Source organism: Cygnus olor, chromosome 1 (assembly GCF_009769625.2).
Source record: "Cygnus olor isolate bCygOlo1 chromosome 1, bCygOlo1.pri.v2, whole genome shotgun sequence".
Taxonomy (NCBI): Eukaryota; Metazoa; Chordata; class Aves; order Anseriformes; family Anatidae; genus Cygnus; species Cygnus olor.
Window position 1 is genome coordinate 202,013,159 of NC_049169.1, and position 21,763 is coordinate 202,034,921.

General features: G+C 40.2%; 1 protein-coding gene across 1 annotated transcript in view; it reads right to left on the reverse strand.

The window, feature by feature from the left end:
• DLG2 (discs large MAGUK scaffold protein 2) overlaps positions 1-21,763 on the reverse strand; it is a 1,015,643-nt gene that overhangs the window by 60,603 nt on the left and 933,277 nt on the right. The window contains 2 exon segments of the mRNA XM_040544402.1: positions 12,035-12,092; positions 12,094-12,149. Of these exon segments, the coding sequence (XP_040400336.1) occupies positions 12,035-12,092; positions 12,094-12,149 (114 nt within the window).

Below are 21,763 nucleotides of genomic sequence, written 5' to 3' on the forward strand. Positions count from 1 at the left end.
AAAGCCTATGAAATTTTCATTATCTTAATTCTTATTTAGTGAGAAGCATCTGGCAGATGTTTACCAAACAGCTCATAGTCTTCTTTTATTTGCTACATTTCTATGTAAGCAAATTAGATAAGACTTGTACGAGAGTGTGGCCCAGTCAGTGTCTATGAGAGGCAAAGCTGGAGACATGGCAGAAGGCAGATGCACAAACACACATACATATACGCATATACATGTTTGCTAGTCTCTAATACGTTTTCTACTCTGTGTGCTCTGAATACAAGGTGCATTCAGAGAGGATCAGATCCACCTGCCAGGACTATCGACTGTTGCCATACGACCATCCCTAGAGCAAACTTTGCAAACTATCTGCATCTAAACCAGCACCTATTCAATGCAATGCCAATGAGGCCTGGGAGGTCCCAGTCTTTGTTCCCGGCTGCAGGACTTTGTTCCCTGCTGCAGAACGGGGTAGCAGGGAATGACCAGATGGAGATGTTGAAGAGCTCCCTGCGATCCCCATCTTTGCTAAGCAATTCTCCAAATCCTTTGCAGGCTTGCTGCAGTTAGTACAGTCATTTCTATTTCTGATATCTCTATAAAAAGGTTGGGAAAGCCCACTAATCTCTTCCTCAGCCTCATCACTTAACTTGGTTGGGCTCCCTTCTAACAGGTGGACTGCCTTGCGGTGAGACAAAAGTTCCTCCTCATTTATCTTTATCGGAAGGCTCTTCAAATGAGAATTCCCACTGCTCTGTTCAGCAGGGTTATATTCTGTTTCAACACTGTTGTCAGCTTTCTACCAGTGCAGCTAATTTGGAGAGCCTGTTCTACAGCATCTTTATAACTTTTCCATTTAAGATGCTCAGGTGAAGAACTCTTTAACAGGGGCCAAGCAATCTTACCTCTCTCTCACATTGGACACTGCTAACCTGTACTGTGCCAATGCACATATTTAGATTTCCAACTTTTGACTGTAGTTCCATGAGTTTTTGCTTCAATGGGTTTCCTTCTCTGCGTTCAGGATCTAACTTTCTGTCGTGTACTTTTCCAGTTGAGAGCTGCACAAACCCATGGTGTCCTATTATAGCTGTTGACATGGAAACATCATAAGAAACTGTTTGTTGGATTAGACAGCTTTTCAAATAGAACAGACAAAGCTTAAATGCATGTTTTGCTGACTCACTTTCAGCCATTTTAAGCCACAGACAGTTTATCTTCATTGTCACTTCCCCCCCCCCTGCACTGATGGATCATCTTCTGAGTCTCTGCTTAGAAATGAGGCTGTCTGAAGCTGTGACTATCTTGGCTATAGAAATTTCAAACAAATCTTATTTCCACACATGGCTAAGTTATTCATCATCATCTTCTGGCTTGGAAATGATTCTATCTGACATTTTCCTGCTGGATGAGGTTCTAAACCAGAAAGCAGGCAGTCCCACTAGGGAACAGGAAAGCAGAATACGTGTGCAAGGAAAAGCTATTAAAGGAGCTTTTAAGAAAAGAAAAAGGTGTGCTGCTTCTTTAGAGCAGACATTGCATGTCAAGCACATTACCTGTTCTGGGACATTATTTAAATCACTTATGAAACAGAACAGTAAGGGAAATAGCCAGAAGTGTGTACTACTTACTTCTACTGAAGCTGCTAATAGAAAAGCTGTTTCAGCAGGCATTAATAATTTAGCACTAAGGACATGATTTCAGATCTCAACCAGCTATTTCACATCTAACAAGTTTTACTGATAATGTAAAGATACGATGAATTAGACAAGAAACGCTTTGATAGGGAGCTGCTTTATATTCTGAGCTTTAAGAAGAGCTTGTTATCTGAGATTACTTTAGGCTGCAGTTTATTCACATGGGGCTCAGTCCTTCGAGGTGCTCAGTACCACTTGCATTAGCTCGTAATTTTGAACACAAAGAGTTTAACGATTTGCATAGCCACAAACACATACAGATAAATCTGTTTTCATCCATTTTTTGACACAACTGGAGAATCACCCCTTGGTGACAGGGTTTCTGGATTGTTGATTTACCCCACAGCTAGGAATTGTGCATTGGGCTGGGGTGATGCATGGTCTCTCTGGGCAGCAGCAGCAACACAACCCTGCAGGTGCCCAGCATCTCTGGGACCTCATGCGGGATGCCGGGGTCACCAGACACCATCCTGAATTTCAGAGAAGACAGCGTGGGTGAGTTGGTGGGCAAGAAGTATGTGAGATGCAGGACCACATCTCAGGAAGGAATCAGCTGGGCTTATTTTATACCAGTTACCTAAGAGTAGCAGGTCTGATAAACATGAAGATATGAAGAGAGCTGATGTCAAGCCAAGGCGGGGTTGTTTTGACTGATCTGTTTACATGTTCGTTTTTCACTCTCCATTAACCTCGTCTTTGTCTCTGAAATATTATTAAAAATTGCAAACTAACCTCATTTTTCCCTAACTGTTCATTAGTATCAATATTGCAAAATACTAAGACATATAGTAAGTGTCAGGAAAAACTACAGCAGCTTTTAAGGTGGGTGATAGTTTCAACTGATAATATATAATGCATTGATTTTCATAGTCCTAGGACTTAGATGGGGCATATTGTTATATTTACAGCATCACATTTCAGGGCTTATTTTAGCACCAAAATGCAATTACAATATAAGCCTGAAGGCTTTTGAATTGTGAATACTGTAATAATTCTCACGTCCATCTTTCAGCTGAGAGTGACACTCTCTAAACATATCTGAACAGCAGGAAGCACTTTACAGTGTAGGTGGCTTTACAGTCACAGGCTGCCCAGAGAGGCTGTGCAGTCTGCTCCTCGGAGATCTCCAAAAGCCACCTGGATGTGGTCCTGGGCAGCCTGCTCTGGGTGTCCCTGCTTGAGAAGGCGTGCGACCAGATGGACCCAGAGATGCCTTCCAACCTCACCCATTCTGTGAGTCTGTGAATGTAGCTGTGTGTCTTAGTTCAGGCACTTCAGTAAGGATCTATGAAAAACTCATGGGCACAATTCACAGAACTGCAAAATGCCTACAGCTCCCACTGATATCCATGAGAGGTCACCTCAGTAAAATCAGCTTGAATGCAGACATTCCTTGTTCTCAATTTTTAGTTGATAAAAAATAAAAATAAAAAAATCTTGTGAAAAGTCTGTACTTAGTGCTGTGGGATGAGGAACATAGTTGTTTTTGTAAACACCAAAACAGTGATCCTCCATAAGCAGTCTGAGGTTCATAAGAAAACATAGCTGGATACTAGATTTGGTCTCATTTTCCTGCTTATTTTTACACATAGGTTATGTGAGCCAAATATTAAATATGAATTTCAAAATAGTAAGTAATCTCTGTATTGGATGTATTGTCTGTTGTATCATCAGGTGACCTCATCTTCCTATCCTTCATTTTTCTCTGCTCCTCCACCTCTGATAATTAATAAAGAGCTGAGTGAATAATTATTCAATTTCACTGCTTCAGCTTGTGAACATCTACCTGGGGAAAGGATCATTGGCTCTATGTCCAAGTGGAGGCCAGTGATGAGCAGTGTCCCTCAGGAGTCCGTCTTGGGACTGGTACTATTGAGTGTCTTTATCAACAACACAGACATTGGATCGAGTGCACCCTCAGGAAGTTTGCAGAAGATACCAAGCTGAGTGGTGCAGTCAATACAACATAAGGAAGGGATGCTGTCCAAAGGGACCTGGACAGGCTGGGGGGCCCATGTGAACCTAATGAGGTTTAACAAGGCCAAGTGCAAGGTGCCGCACTTGGGCTGGGGCAATCCCGGACGTGAGTACAGACTGGGAGAAAAGCTCATTGAGACAGCCCTGCAAGAAGGACTTGGGGGTTCTGGTGGATGAAAAGCTCGACATGAGCTAGCAGTGCATGCTTGCAACCCAGAAGACCAACTGTGTCCTGGGCTGCATCAACAGAGTGGCCAGCAGGTGGAGGGAGGTGATTGTCCCCTTCTGCTCTGCCCTTGTGAAGCCCCACCTGGAGTGCTGCGTTCAGCTCTGGGCACCCAGCATAGGAAGGATGTGGACCTGTTAGAGTGGGTCCAGAGGAGGGCCACAAGGATGATCAGGGGGCTGGAGCACCTCTCCTGTGAAGAAAGGCTGAGAGAGCTGGTGGTCAGCTGGTGGTTCAGTCTGAAGAAGAGAAGGCTCCAGAGAGACCTCATTGCAGCCTTTCAGTACTTAAAGGAGGCTTATAAAAAGATGGAAAGTGACTTTTCACTCAGGCAGATAATGACAGGACAAAGGGGAATTGTTTTGAACTAGAAGAGGAGAGATTGAGAATAGATGTTAGGATGAAATTCTTCACTGTAAGAGTGGTGAGGCACTGGAACAGGTTGTCCATAGAGGTTGTGGATGCCCCATCCCTGGAGGTGTTCAAGGCCAGGCTGGATGGGGCTTTGGGCAGCCTGGGCTGGTAGGAGGTGTCCCTGCCTATGGCAGGGGAGTTGGAACTGGGTGGGCTTTAAGGTCCCTTCCAAACCAAATCATTCTGTGATTCTACAGTCTCTCAAGCATGCAGGGTGACCCTCCATGCTTTGAAAAATAGACATTTGCACCATCTCCTTGGTTCTGACTCTGAGCATTGCTCACTGAAACCAGTGAAAATGCTCACTGCTGCCAGCAAGATCTGAAAACCCTATATTCAGAGAAAGAACAGCTAAAATGCAGTAATTGAATATTAAGAAACTCATACTAACCAGCACATATGAAATGAGTAACTCCCCTGTTGGGTTTCAATTTTCCAGTCTGAAATGGCATTTCAAGTGCAATAACCCATTCACAAATGTAGATTTTGTGCGTACCTATCTGACCATTTCCAAACATGTCTGCTAAAGACCATCAGAAAACCCAGCTTTCTGTACTATGCCATTTAGCACAGATTTTCCAAATGCAGTTTTCTGCTTTCTGCTACCATTTGGACCACTCAGTTGCCTAAGAATAATCCAAGGTGAGTGAACAAACTGTACTAAAATTTCAATTCCTCTCACTTACCTTTCAGTAAAAAGAATTCTAATAGTTTCTGTCATGCCATTCAAGTACAGGCACGGCTCTGTAAGCTCTAGCTATTTCTCTCCTAAAAGCAAACAACAATACTGAGGTGCCAAACTCACATTTAGTCTCCAGAAAAATTTAGACTGACCTACAATGTTCTGAAGCCTGAGATGTGCAGTGTGATGCACACTGGTGGACAATGGTCCTTGTGGGGTCCCCTCCAACTTGGATATTTCATGAATCGTAAACTTACCCAGCTTGAGGACCATGCACTGAACATGGGTCTACATCAAACGCTCTCAACAGCACTAATAAAAGTGGCAAATGAATATAGACAGAATTCTGGGGGATAAGAACATGTAGAACAAACCAGACTACTTTCAAAGCTATGTTGCAGTGACTTACTCAAACACACAGCAGAAAAAGTCATAGAACAAACGGCCATAGAGCCTGATGTTACCACTTCTACAGGGTACACATATGCACACTGTGCATGTGTGTGTGTGTCTGCGTGTGCCCGTGTGGGGTGTGGCTCAGGTCTCACAGCTTTAAGTGACTGTAATAATAGAGTTTACAACTCAGCCATCACCTGAGACTCCTTCCACTCACTGTGAGAAACAGACATTTTTAGGGCATGATTTGCCTGAGGCAATTTCAGATGTCTGCTTCCGAATGAGATGAATTGTACTCTGAAAGTGCCAAAAGCATTCCACTGACTCTAGAGAGAGACTAAGCAACTAGCTTAAGTGAAGACCATGTACATGTTGGTATATAACATATTTAACACTAACTTATCTCTGTATAGACTATTTATATATATTATGTCTCCTTGCAATAGATAGGTTGACCGTTTCATACCTCTGGCTGTTTCCCTCAGCAACTCCTGTCGAAAAGGAAAGGAAAGGAAAGGAAAGGAAAGGAAAGGAAAGGAAAGGAAAGGAAAGGAAAGGAAAGGAAGGAAAGGAAAGGAAAGGAAAGGAAAGGAAAGGAAAAGAAAAGAAAGAAAGAAAGAAAGAAAAGAAAAGAAAAGAAAAGAAAAGAAAAAGAAAGAAAAAAGAAAAGAAAAAAAAAAAAAAAAAAAAAAAAAAAAAAAAAAAAGAAAATAAATTACATCTTTATCACATTCTCCTTCTAAATCTACAGAGCAGAGCTTTCTATCACCAATGCTGATATTGTCACGAGTTCAGATTTCACCACCAGGATGTCTCCCACAGCTTGCATTTATCATGATAATGTCAGACTGCTCTTATCACAACCTTCTGTGCAGTGCTCCCAGGAGAGTTTAGCCCATGGAGCCTTGATCTGATGCTCAGTGGCCTATGGGGGTTCACTGTCTCCAAACTGACAGGGAGATTGAAGGGTGGCTGTAACAGACATTACATAAAACCAGCCCCACATGCCACATGCGATCTTCACAAACTGCTTCAGCCAGTCTTCAGTTGTAACTCAGGAAAGTTCCGAAGTCAGAATTTCTGTGATTGTTGGTAATCAAGTCTCTCGAAGCTATACAGCATCATGCTGATTCTAAGAAGCTCAGGAAATGCACATAAAGGTGTCTAAGACCTAATAGCGAATTTATTGTGCTGGAAATTGGAAGTGGAAATTGGAGTAAACATCCCGAAGTGTCTCAGCCTTGCTTCCTTTCAGCTGTTGCTAAGTTGCTATGGCATATCTTCAGATTCTGTTCCTTAGGCTCAATGGAACGAACCAGAACACAATCCTTTTTTAACACATAACGCTTTATGTTTGTACAGCACATTCCTATCAAAGCTACAACATGTTTAGCATTAATTCCAGCTAGGAGAAATTCCAGCTACCAAAATTACATCTGGATCCAGCCCTGTCCCAGCTCTGACTTCCACACCCACCTTTACACCTAAGTGTACAACTTACGTTGCACTGATATATTTCAAAGTAGTGCTGAAGTTGAAATATCTGCATTTCAGTGATCTTGATCAGTCTGTCAATATAAGACAACAAGTAGCCATGATTAGGTGCACTGATTTTTAGTCACTGATGATATCAAACAGATTTTAAACAGTAAAATAACAGTGGAAGGATTGGGGTGTCTATAAAGCTTTGGAGTTGTTACTGCTGAGTGATAGCAATACCAAAGCACCTGTTTGTGGCTTTGGCACATTGGAATTTTTAGTTACAGACATTATTTCAGAAGCTGTCTAGTTTTAATAAAGATTAAAAGGCACTGTGGCTGTTATTCTAAGTTTATCTGATTATTTTTCATCTGTAAATCAGCAACACAACTTAAGAAAGCAGTTCTTGGGTGCCAGGTGAGTCCTTGAAATCCTTTCCTTTGTACATCCAGAAGCAATAAAATATGCATTACTGAAGTATCTATTTTTATGCTCAAAAATCTAGCGTAAGTACTTTAAGTTCAGAAGGAAACTAGTAAATCAACTGAACAAAAACCTTCATCATGCTTAAGCTCTCAGTTTCCTCCAAAGCTGTATAATTTTATACTAAAGTTTCAATGGCTGCTTGCATTCACCAAACTCTGTAAAGTACTATACTTCCCTAATGCTTACCTCTTCTGTCTTGGTTTGGCTGGGATAGAGTTAATCCACTTCCTGGTAGCTGGTATGGTGCTGTGCTTTGTGTTTAGGACGAGAATTAATGCTGATAGCACACCAATATTTAGCTGTTGCAGAGCAGTGCTTGCATAGAGCCAAAGACATTCAGCTTCTGGTGCTGCCCTACCAGTGATGGTACCTGGGGGTGCACAAGGAGCTGGGAGGGATCACAGCCAGGAGCTGACCCAGACTGGCCATAGGGATGCCCCATACTGTGTGGTGTCATGATGAACAATAAATATGTGGGTAATTGACCAGGGGGGAGGCCACTGCTGGGTGTCTGGTTGGGCATTGGTCAGTGGATGATGAGCAATGCATTGTATATCACTTGTTTTGTATATCCTTTTATCATAATTATTATTTCCTTCCATTTCCATCCTATTAAACAGTTGTTTATCTCAACCAGGAGTTTTACCCTTTTTTGTGATTCTCTCCACAATCCCATTGTGAGGGTGAGGTGGGTCGGGTGGGTGTGAGCAAATGGCTGTGTCTTGCTTAGCTGCCTGCTGGGTTAAACCACAACACCTTCAAAAGGCTGTCATGTCTTTAAGTTAAATAATGTCATCTAGCATTTCCTAAGAGTTCTCACAAGCTGGCTGAAAAATTCAGCTATGGATCTGGATCTACAAGGACAAAGGAAAGCACATATCTATTTCAAACAACCAAATATATAGTTCTACAAGAGCAGATTTTAAAAGCTTGAGTACATACAGAGAAAAGGAAGATAAAAATTGCATGTGTAATACTAAAAAAAAATGTGTGTATATAGCACAGCACAGCACTTAGCTGGTGAAAAGTTTGTTTCCTTTCCTCATTAATCATGAGCTGATAGATGAATCCCATTGAATTGAAAAGAATAATAGTGGAATTTTTTAGCCTCTCATTTCAGCTATTGAATTCAAATTAAATTAATTTAACATCAGTAACAAATGAATTCTAAATAATAGGAATTTGCTATTTTTCACATGCATTCTCCTCGCTCTTTTTGCTTTTTGTATTTTTTTTTTTCCTCGTTGGAGAGATGGCAAAGAGGATGTGAGCTCCTAAAAGAGTTAACAGCATGCCCCACCGCTCAGTCCTCCCCTGAAGTCTCTTATACTTTGCCGTTAGTGGTGTGACCTTTCTGAAAACATCCAGAGACATAGGTTATGATACAAAGAATAGTAAGTATTGAAAAAACGTTTCAGAAAACTTCATGGAAAATATTCTAGGAGGCATCAGAAAGTCTTAAGGACAGACTGAGACAAATAAATAAATAAATAAGAAACACAAAATTATGCACAGAAGAAAGACCATGTCAGAGCTACAAAATTTATCCTGAATAAATCATTCGCAATTGTTTTCCTGATGTAGTAATACATTGCTTAAATGTGACTTTTAATTGCTTTCATCCAACTTGTTCTAGTCCTATATTCAACCATTATTTCCACATAAGTTCTCACCTCACTTCATTTAATATAACTACTTTTATATATCTTAATTAAAACTACTGTGCTGTTACAGTAGGGTGATGGATTGCCCCCTAGATACAGATGTAGAAACATATACTTCTGTGGAGAGAATAATTCTAAAGTAGATGTCTAGAAAGGTTAGATGAATAAGATGCATGCAGATTCCCTCCCTGGAGGTGTCCTTCTCTTTCTATCCAAAGAGAGCCTCAGAGTGACTAGCTAAGATACAGAAGTATGCTCTGGTCATTAAAAGTTAGGGGAAACATAATGAACAGTGTGAAGATGTTGCCTGCATAGTGGACAGCAAGCAAACAAAATGCTGGATATAAAAATGATTTATTGGCATGTCACTTTTTTGAAGAGGATTCTGAGACAGCAGTGAGACTGAGGAAGGTGGCTGCACACTGAGATGGGTTTTCTTACAACAGCATAAGCCAGAGGATGGTGGGAGTGGGGGGAAATCAGAGATTGCGAGGTAAGTAAGAAAACCTGCATTTAATGAGCCCTGCATCCACTGGGAAATCTCCTCACAGAGCTTTGCTTTTTCTCACCGTCTTTCCTTCAGCTTTACAACGAGCAGATTACTATGTGCATTTTCAGTTGTTACAACATATATAGAACTTAATTTTATTTCCTTGCACTGGAATTTGCTTTGATTAAACTCTCTGGCTAAAAATGACTATGCTTGATTCAGTGAAGGACAGGAAAATCACTAGATACCAAAGAGGGGGAAAACAGCAAACTTGACTTGGCTTTACAGCTACAGATTTGCAACATATGGTAATTTGCCTCTAGTTCTTTTGCAGACGCTGGCCAGAATAATCGACTGAAATAGAAGTGTCTTGGATTGTAAAAATACCAAAATATGGTGAATCCTAGACTTTTTACAGGGATTGCTAGCTGTAAGGAGTTATGCATAAAGTGCCGTAAAAATTTCAATCTCAGAAAACAAGCACATTTCCCAACCCACATTTATTTTTTTCTACAGTGCTTAATGTAGAATAAGGTACCTTTGTAATTAGTGTATGATTTGAACTAACAGTGCCTAGCACAATGCTCCAGGCAATGCTGCACTACAAACACATTATAATAATATGCAAAATACAGAGCTTCTCAAGCAGACTTCTCAGAGTTGGACACAGCCCAATGTGTAGGTTTGACTGCACAAATTCATGTTAATAAAGAGACTGAGGCTTTTGAGGTTTCTGCTTGAGAGGTTTAGGGCATTTTTTTTTTTGGAACAAGTCTGGAATAAAAGAACAGATTTTACATTTATGGTTTTGGGAAGTGATATTAGATATGTGGCTAAGACATCAAAGATTCCTGCAGTGAAGCACCAGGGCATATCAGGTTAGTGAGACAGACCACATCCAGAATTCATGAACTAGCAGAAAGCCAGACTCATCAGTGCAAACAGAGCAAACACTGTACAAGAGGAACCAGGCTCCTCCAGATGCAGCAGAGATATATTAGCTTGGCTCTGTGTGCAAGACAATAAGCCCTGGTTCTCAGCAGGGTTACCAGGTCGATGCTGATACAGGGGTAACTGAGCTTTGCTGCAGCTCAAACCAGTCACGGTCCTGCATTAGACACTTATATATACACTTGAATTGACTTGTGTTTGCTGGCTTTGATTTCTTGCACTGTTCTTCTCACATTTTGAGTTCCGGCTTACCTCAAAGCAAAGTAAGCTTGGATATGTACGCCCAATGACTGTAGCTTTTCTAAAAATGCAATTTCAAGGAGTTGACCAAAACTCTTAACTACAAAGTCACTCGTTGGGTCTGGAAAATACCCACCGCATGATGTTTCCAACCTGATCTTGTCCAATAGCCCTCTGGTAACAGCATTTTAGTCTTTGCCCTTTCTGGCAACCAGTACCAATTAGTGCTTAATGTGGTTGTTGTCCACTAGAATAAGACCATCAGTGCTAACAATTTTTTTCCTTCCTTCTGCGTTACCTTAATCCCTTCATGCTGAGGGGATAATGACAAAATGGAGAATTTAGCCTTAATTGGATCTCTGCAATGGTTATCACCTGAATTAGCTCCCCCATGACTAATTATCACTGCCTGGAGGCTGACAAATTGCTTCCCTTTACTTCATGATCGTCAGGAATTTCAAATTATATGCTGAGCATGAGGAAAAAAAAAAAGTAAAAATGAGAAGCCTAGAGAAGCATAATTATTAAGACTATTAGATATTTGGCACAGAGTCCCATAGTCTCCCAAAGTCCCAAAAGGCATGAGTATCAGCAAGAGCTTTGCTAGGGCCAATTGGGTGACTCCCCGTCTCACAGCCCAGCAACAACTATGGCAATAGACAGTCCAAGCAAACACAGTCCAAGCAAAACCTTGTAGCAGTCCACTACTACACCTGGCTTACAGTTTGGCAGTTTTTTATGCTATTCACTACCCCATTTAAGCTACCTACATTTGCTTGTTTAGGGTCTCATCTGCATATTTGATCTTGCTAGGTAGATGGTAAATTTGTTGCAGTGTGGACTGATAAAGGGTACACGGTGCAAGAGGAGAGCAGCAGACTGTCACATACTTAGAATAGCATATAATAGTCCTTGTTTTGAGAGAATGTCTTGCGGAAAATTGTTCTTTATAAGAACAATCGTTCTATGTCTGGGCGAGGCAGAAACGCATGCATCACTACAACACAAAATCGCAGAAACGCAGAAATGCATCACTACACCACAAAATCCATCTCGGACATCAAAGAGCTGACAGATGGTAAGAAATCTTCATCTCATAAAACCAAATCACTATAAAAGTACAATGCTCTTTGAAAACAGCTTGAAATGATAGGATTAAGCACCAGGGCCTTATCCAATTTTCACATTAATGATGCTGTGCCTTGTAAGATTGATGCATTCTCAATTCAATTCAGTTCAGTTCCTTAAAGTTCTTTCAACACCCAGCTGAACCCACAACACAAAAGTCAGGCACAGACCAGGTAGCTGGTGACATATTCCCAGGAGAAAGCTCTCCCTACTCACCTGACATACAGTGACTCTTCTGATTAGTCCTCAGGGAGCCAGACCCAGAACTCATGCTGGTGATTCATCATCTGCTCACGCAGGTCATGGATTTTTGCCTCAAACCGAGCGTACTCTAAGGAGATTAAAAAAAAAAGGAAAAAAAAAAAAAAAAAGAGAGAGAATGAAGATATTTTAGTTTTCTTGACCTATATAATTATATAATCATTAAGGCTGCTAAATGTAAATGAATATTAAATTAACGAGTGTAAGGCATGTCCTGAAAATTGAGGTCTAATAGAACCTCAGATTAACATATTATTTTAGGTAACTATTGACCTCTTATTGCAGTAGTTGAACATTTCAACACTTTCCACACGGACTGTGCAGTCCCTCAGATAGCTAGACTGTCTTTCTGCAGTTTCAGAAAAGGAAATAAGCTTTAAAAGTGTGTTGTCAGATACCATACATTCTGCAAAAAGGATGCTGAAAGCAGGCCTCCACTATATCATTCCTCCTTCCAAACAATGAGATACCTTGGTAAGGGGCAGTGGGATGATGTACTAATGACTTATATCAAGGAATCATAGAATAGTTTGGGTTGGAAGGGACCTTAAAGTCCATCCACATCCAACCTCCTGCCATGGGCAGGGACACCTCTCACCAGGCCAGATTGCTCAAAGCCCCATCCGGCCTGCCTTGAACACTTCCAGGGATAGGGCAACCTGTTCCAGTGCCTCACCACCCTCTGAGTGAAGAATTTCTTCCTCATACCTAATCTAAATCTCCTCTCTTTTAGTTTAAAACTATTCCCCCTCGTCCCATCACTTTCTGCCCATGTAAAGTCACTCTCCAGCCAAGCATTTAGTGTAAAATCCCACTGAACTGAAGGAGATATATCAAAGTTCTACCCCTGAAAGAGCTGTGAGATTCCTGTGTGAGCAATAAGCCACCTTATACGCAGCCCACTTAGGACCAAAACTGCTAAAACTCTCAGTCTAAGCAAACAAATAATTACTGTGCATTTACAAACTATTGTGGGAGCCATAACTGGGTCTTAAGGGTGGGTGATCCATAAACTCCAGACCTGTTTAGCTGTGTAAAGATGGGCCTACAATGAGCTCCCAGATAATTTTCTCCTTTCATAGCTCCTTTTGGCAGCTTTATAAAACATGGTGACCTGCTGACTAGCAACATGGGGCAGTGCTGGGACAAGGGTTCATTTAGGTGAGGCTCCTCTCTGAAAGGACACGTTCCTCTTACAGCCTGGTCAACAGTCCATCCTGCCAGAGCGTTCCCCCTGCTCATCTGGCCTAATGTGCTGAGTTTCGGGTTGCAATAGGAAAAGCTGAAGTTTTGGGAACAATCTTTAACTCCTTGAAACCAAAATGTAAGTCAATAGTCCAGCAACGAGGTGTAATTCAACTCCAAACTGGGAAATCTACCAATATGAGATACAAGGCTAACTTGAGGGGGTGGACAAACAAACATTTCAGTGAGTCAGTGACACTTTGAAGAATAAGATGTTGCAGACTGATGCCAGTGAAAGATGATGTTCCCTGCACTCCAATGTTTTATTTACTGACTGCTTCAGAAGGAGGATATACAATTCCTCACAGCAAGTCTGGAGCAGAAGCGAAAACAGCATGCAAGGTTTCCTCCCTTAAGGGATGGAGGGTACATCTCATCAGGTCACAACTCCTCTCAGTTTAAGCAAACAAATCGTTTACTGTGCATTTACAAACTATTGGTCTGCTGTTTGTTGCTGTTTGAGCTATGTGAGAATGCTGTAATACAGCAATATTCTCATTTTCTCCTAGCAGATATCTCAGCATTATTTTTGTTTGATCATTTTGTTGTTCACACTGGCTCTGTTCCCAGAATGTCTAGATGCTTTGCAGCAACAACTAATTCATTTGATTCAGTGCCCTTTAAACTTTTCATTGGATAATAACATCTGACCTTTCCAAGATCCCACGTTTTGCACAGATGCTAGCTACCTTCAAGCTGGCTTACCAGAGTGGTTTAATTTGGGTTTGTGTTATTTGTTTGTTTGTTTTGTTTGTTTCCCTTCTTCTGATGATGAATTTTAATTCCCTCTCACATTGAGCTTATTGGCATTGCCTACTGATTTTTTAAGTGACAGTGGCTACTTTGCCAATCAGTGGAAGCGCTGCTGTGTTATATGGCTCTTCAATCTTCCCACGTACCTGTGACTTCACTGACTGCAGCTGAAATTCCGCATGTCAGGAGAAGAGACACTACCTACATGCAGACTGTATTTCAAATTTATTCTTTAGATTGTTTCTTGGTATTTCTTTCACCTACCAGCACATCTTTAAAATTCTCAGTGATTTAAAAGCCCAAATCCTCAAAGGAACTAGGCTCCTACAAACCTGTGTTGCTTTGTAAAGTGGGGTTGAGTTTTGAGATATTTATCCCAGTCTAGGATTTAAATTTGCTCTCTGTGAGTCATATTTGTCTATTCGCCTGCTCTAAAATTTATTTAGTAAATAATCATCTTCCAAGCAGGGCTTTGTTTAACTTCTGTTTCATTATAACAGAATTTAACATTTCTTCTTGGCAAATAGGAAAGGTGATCTTAAAAAGAAAGAGCCCCCATTTCTTTACCTCACACAATGTCAGTCCATTGCATACAGACAAAATACTAAGATTTCAGGGTTCTTACTAGGTCTGTGTCATGTGCTGGATACATGGAATAAGACAGTAAACACATAGTACGATTCAGTCTCTTTGATGTTGTATACCTGGATGAGGCCAAGGATCTGAATGATTTGCATCAGAGCGCTGCAACAGCAGCCTTCCCTTTAATAAACAACCATGTCCCAGGCAGGCTCTGTATGTGACGGTGTGGGAGTGACTCCCAGATTTAAGACACCAATCTGGCGAGTGAGAAGAGAGGACTGAAAATCTGACTCTCTAGCACAGCATCCAGCTATTTGCAACTCCCAACACCAGCACATGAGACAAAGAGATGACTATGGGTTTGGTCAGATGATATACATTTATGTTCTAGCTTGCAGGGGCAATCTGGAATTTACTACTGATTTTACCTGACTATAAATTTATTCTGAATTAAATGATCTCTCTGTTTTCAGAAGAAATTCCTGAAACCACAACCACATCTTAAAATTTCTCTAATAAGTGTGTAGTGGAAATACATGGTTCAAGGTACTGCTCTCTGCTTCATTCTGCTTCAGAAATACTAAAGTATGAATGATAATTCTGTTTCTTTGTGATCCCTGAGATTTTTTTTTTTCCTCTTGAATTGAAATACATAGATAATTTGAAAATTACCAAATTTATGGGTCCCACATTTCCTAAAGTACCTTCTTCATTTGGTGCATAAAAAATAAAAATACAGAAATGTACAATTTCCCCCTTTCTCCCAACAAATTCTTGGACCAAAAATTGCAAGGCCATCAATGCAGAGGTAGTATTTAACCCAGCTCAGATCAGCTTCTTTAATCTCAGTCCTCCTACTTCTTTTACTGATGCCTAGATATCTACAGTGACTGCTGCATTTGAAATGTGAATAGAAATGAACGAGTGATAATCCATTTCTCGCTTTCAGAAACTGCCACGGTAGTCCTTCCCACTGGGAAAAAGTCCTTTTCTTCTTAGCATTTCTTAATATATGAGGTCATATGAGAGGAGCTGCTTCTAATAGCTTTCCATTTGCTAAATGCAAGCAAAGTGGCAGTGCTAAAGTCTAGAAAAAAACACTTCATGCTTCCTTCAAACTCAGCACTGAATCTAAATAATATACTTCAAAGGTTCCTACAACAATTAAAAAGGGCACTAAGGTTGTGGCATACTGAACAAGAAATGCAGTTAAGGCTAATTCACTAATTTCATGCCCTTTCAAGAAAGGGAGAACAAAGACGTATTGCTGCCAGAGTGCATCATTAGTGAAATATGTCAAATTTTTACTTACCAAAATCCATCTGCAAAGGTCCTACCCATTGCCTGAATCACTAATGATCTCACAAACTAATTCTAGTAGTTTAGAACCGATAAAGTTAGATATTAGACAAAACAGCAAATGGGTGAGCAAACAGTAACCTATGTCATTGCTGAGGTCAGACCAGATCATCTAATGGTGTCTGGTGGCCTATGGCTCTGGAAATGTCACTGTAAGAAACGGGTAGTAGAAGAAATGGAGGGAGGTGCTTGTTCATATTCAGCTTTAGAGATGGGGCAAGATTCACAGCATTGCAAATAGGACCTGAATTTAGCTGTCCAGGGGTGGAAGTACAACTACTAGCCCTGAAGAGGTGGAGCTAGTGCCTTTGGGTGCAGGAGTGGAGATTTGCTGCTGCCAGCCATGGTCTGGATGCAGCGACAGCAATACTATTTTTTCAGGGCTCTGACATCAGTGTCTGCTAACCCCAGCAGTGGCTGCCCCAAGCATCTATTTTTCCAAGTGTCTGTTTCTGAAGCTGGCTTGCTCAGCTCTCTGAGTAGTTAGGAGAGAGAGGATCAGCTTGAATTTACTACAGTGTGAATTGTCCCCAAACCCAACCAAGGCCAAAACTGAATGTATTTATCAAATATGGACACCAGTTTGAACAAGCAACATTTGTTTGCTTCATACAGGACACACTAGCCTGAATATGCAGACAGGGAGCTGGTGTTTGTATTTCCGCCCCATTCCAACAGCTTGCCAATGCTAAATCTGGCACCGACACATATTCTAACCTTTGAATAGGAATGTAATTGTTTGTTTTGAAAAGCACTTGCTTAGGTTGAAAAGACTGGATAGCCCTTCAAACACACTGAGACTTCTCCCTAGGTCACATACTGAGAAATGAAAGCAAGGTAAATGGCCAAACCTCCTAAAAATAACCCCCTTAAAAACTAACAAGCAAACAAACAAAACAAACAACAACAACAACAAAAGCTAGCAGTACTGCACTTAAACTGAAATGTCAAGTTTAGCTGGCCCAAGGTCAAAACCACGATCTACAAAATCCTGCCTAATCCACTTGGGCATCTGAGGTTTATGCAGGCACCAAACATATTTTACTGCTGAAGTGACTAAACACTTAACATCTTGCCTCCCTTCTACAACTGTACAGGTGGGTACCTACATGGTGTGGAGGAGGTTTCTAAATATCCACCTCCCTTCTGAGTTTCCTATGGACTAACTTTTGATGGCCCAAGATTTGACTGAATTTGCAGTCTCTTGTGAGACTGATTCCTCAGTGCTTAAGCTCCTCCGCATGTTGTACCATGAGTTTATGAGATCCATGGTGGAAGCCTAGATGTTGGGGATAGGACGAGTGTTGTTGTGTTGTTGTGACTTAAGTCCTTTCATACATATGGGCCAAGGACTTTTTCAATCAAAATAAGCACTATATTGAAATTCTAGGTTCAAATTCTCCAAATCACTTTGGAAATGGCCTAAAAGACTATTTATTGTACTTGAGCATACAAGAAAGCTCTTGGAAGTCTAAGGTGTATTTGAGAGACCAAAAATGAATGCAAGAGACTAAACCTCAATAAATTTTTAGAATATTGTAGTGAAAAATCAAATAATTTCTAAATCTAAAATAGCAAAGAGATTTTATATCTGATGGTTTCATGATAATTTTTGGTAATAAAATAAAGAACAGCTAAGAAAAATGAATAAAGATGCAGCTGCTCTTTTATGAAAAGAGTTGCAGAGTTTATAAAGTTACACTACTATTATTTTCACTTTTAAGTTATAATAAAGATTGTAGCTTTGATTGAATTTAGAGAACTTAGAAAAAAACCAAAACAACACCAAAAAAACAAACTGATCTTATAAATAAAGTTAAGTAACTGAAAAGCTGACAAAGTATACAACAGTGAAAATAGAAGTGCAGCATCACAGTCCAAGGTTTTATTAGCTTGAACTCTGTCAGTGTTAGCATTTCTAGAGAGAAATTCGTTCTGTCAGCAGGTATCAAAATTTGCTTTCCAGTGGTAATTCAGGATCATCACTGTTTGCTTCTAGATGATACGGATTTCATAAATGCTGCTTTTGCTGCTTTTGTGCTTCTAAAATAATGCATCTCTAACCCACTACAGCAAATGGTGAAGCAATGATTGCTAATAATGTAAGTGGGAGGTTGGAAAAGGCAATATATATTCCTTGGACTCAACTGGGGTGTGTGGGAAGGAAAGGAAAACTCAAACCATCCAATTTCAACAGACAACACTACTAAAAGACAAAAGAAAACAAACAAACAAGCAAAAAATCAACTAGAAAGGCATTAGTTAGAGAGAGAAGTTTATCACCTCAAAAAGGGTATGTCAAATCACTCTAGAAACCATAAAATGGAATAGCTACCAGACCAGCTTCTGCGTCTGTAACAATTTGGCATCATTTCAGTGGCTCCAGGCCAGTTTAAGCCTTCTGAGATTTTTTTACTGTTCTGTTCTGTGGAAATACAAGTTGTATGCTACTGCAGCAAGTCACAACTTTCTGCTTTGAACATCTGAGATAGCATGAGCATGATACTATTATTATGGCAATATTATTTGTGCTATTTATGTACATTTTTTTATTTTTTTTTTCTTCCCTCTGGCCCCATATTAGCAGATGTCTTGGTTGAATGGTTTAAGATTTAAAATAATAGAAGAATGCGTTTGTTTCAAAAGTGAGTAGTTTCAATTTCTGCCCTTTACCCACAATGCTGTGCAGTCACCCATCTTACACATGGAGGCCAGAGGAAGGTTTAGCAGACCAGTATCAAGAGTTCGGAGGACCGGGTCTGAGTTCTTGCTGATTTATAATGTGTGAACCTGAGTGAGTCACAAAGAACAAGACATACTACATGCTATGTACCCATTACTACAGCACCTAAGGCAGATATTTGGGTGACAGATTGACATGTCCCTAGCTATGCCTGCCAGGTGCCTAGCATCATACAGCTCTGGAAGCCTCTGGAAGCAAAATGTGAAGGACTGGGCAAAATACGTGAACTGCTTTTAATTTTACAGTTAGCAATTTATGTCTTTTTTTATGACATTTTGTGTTGTTTAACATTTTATCTTGAACCATTTTTTGCCAAAAGTACCTTGACTGCTGTTTTTAGATGATTAGAAGTTTAGTTATAGTTCTATAGTCTGAGGTTGCGAGTTTTTATGTAGCAAGTTAATGATGGTGAAAATATTTGTTTATTCTTTAAGAAGTTACCACAGACCTCAAAGAAGCATGCTGTGGTTAGGTACAGTTCACTGTACCTTTGCTTCTTATATTCACCAGACATGCTGTGCCTGGTGTTGTCCACTGCCAGGGACACGATTCTGGATAAGATTGGCTTTGGATCTAATATGGTTATGGCAAGTACTATGCTTTTATGAGTCCAAAAGATCAATTAGATTTAACAAAAGTTAAATTCATCACTTGACAGGAAAAATGCATACAATTCTGATGCCATCAATAGACAATGCAATAGCGTGCATTATTTATTGGAGAAAATATTGCTTGAATCGCCTTACTCCATTCACTATGCAATGAGTAACAGAACATGTTATGCTTCTATTTCTTATCAGTCATACAACTCCCTGAGCTCACTCAAAGGAAATGAAAAACACAGAATTCAATATTGAGGAAAGGGAAGATACATTTACATTTTATTAGTTTTTATGAGTTTGAATATACTGGCTTGTTTTTATTGGAATATTTTCAACACACCTTTTCAGGAACCTTTCAACAATAATGACACAGGCATATTTACTGACATTACTCATTGCTTTGGCCTTTAAAACTTCAGCACAGTAGGACCATTAATTTCTTCATTTTTTGATATTAGTTGGTGGTTGTCTTCCTTTATGAATATACAGGTAAAGCCTTTACACTTGAGCCTGCCTTCAAATTAAAATTTAATTCTGTAGCTGGCCTCATTGCCTAAACGTTACTATTAACTTTATTTTCACTTACTTTATTACTGAAGATAATGCTTCTTCCATCTGTTGCACCATTAGATACAACCCTTATACTGTGTTAGTTCTGAATATAAATACACCTGAAAAGATATTTTCCTCCACGATACATTCAGGAGACTAAGACTGTGCTCTATTCATAGTCACGGGGAATGTAATTCCAATCCAAATTAGTCTCTGGAAGCTTCAGTTTCAGCAACTTCATGCCTCATAATGAAAGAGATGTACTAAAATTAATCAAATTAGTGAGTGACAAGGACTTGTATGCCACTGAGGTGTTGTTCTACCCATCTCCTTAAAGCCTATCCTTGGCTTATGAAGCATCAGCCTGCACTCTCAGCTGGTAATTTCTTATAGCTTCTCCCAGCTCTTGAAGAAAACTGTGTGCCACTCAACACCTTCAACAAACAACTTTGCCTTCTCTCCCAAGATTTTGGGAACCTTTTACCTGCACAGAGTTTTACTGTATCCTCAAAAACTTGTCCCCCCTTTATCTGAATTGGTGCACACCCAAACTAAACAGGACTGTTTGGGACACTTTTTCAAATTCCACGAGGCTCACACTGAGCTGACATCTTGGACAACGTTGTGTGTACACATCTGAGGACAGGCAAGCTCTACAACAAACATATCACATATGGTCTGCCTTGGCAGCACAGTGTGAGATCTTGGAAAAGCTGGGCACATCTCTTTACCTCAGGCATAAGACTTGCACAGCCACGCTTGCCCAGCAGAATAGCATATGTCTCAATAACCTTGATAGCTTCGTAGGAGTTACCATTTTGTACAGTGCAGCAATGTTTAAAGATATCTTTGGTGTTTTAGGTACAAGATGACTCTCTGTCAAGGTGAAAAAAGCTTCCCTGCATTGGAATCCTTTCTCTTCAACAAATGTTTATGTGGGACATTGCAAGAAAAAAAAAAAAAAAACTGCTTTCTATTAATAGCTAAGCTAATTCATTTAGCTATTTCATTGCTTCAGGCTAGTGGTGGAGGATCTTATTTTCAGAGATTTATTCAATTTCCACAATACCACATCTGAAATCATAGCTCTGGGGCAATTGTTACTTGTTATTAATGCTTCACTGCTTTTTCTTGCTTCTTTTTAACGAGAGTAGTTCTGTTTCTTGGGAGCTGAGCATTTTATACTGATTAGCCGTATCATCTTAATGATGATGCTGACTTAGCCTGCTTCCAGATCTTAAAGACATGAATTGACAGGAGAAAACTAAATACAGAGGTGACTGTTGCTAGAGTTTCTTAGGCACGGCAATACAGGAAGTAGTTTTTGTGGTTTTCACTAACCTTGTATCTACAGGGGCTAGCTATTCCTCTTTTTTGGGCTCTGATGCTAAGTGGTTATTACCCTGCCTCCAACGTTTATAAGTTTCCTCCTTCCAAAGTCTTGTGGGTGCCACTCCACATTCAGCTACATAGCTCATGTGAGTTTTCCCAAACATGTTTCAGTAAGAATTAAGTAGGTTAGACTGTTTAGACTACTTATGCTAACCTGGCTGAGTCTGATTGATGCAGACTGTGAAGCACTCAGACATGAAACTCTGCCTGCAAAAGTGAAGAGGCAGCAATACAGAGCTGGGGGCAGACCAGGGCAGGTGGTATCTTCCATAGTATGCATAAGATGCCACTGGATTTGGTTTGCACTAGACCTTGTTGGGAAAAGAAAAAGGGTACAATCCTATTGTTCATCTTCAGGATCAATAACAACTTAACGTGATTAAGAAGAAACATGATGTGCCTATGACTAGTGCAAGAATTTTTCGATATAAAAGGGGAAAGGTAGGTCAGTCTGAC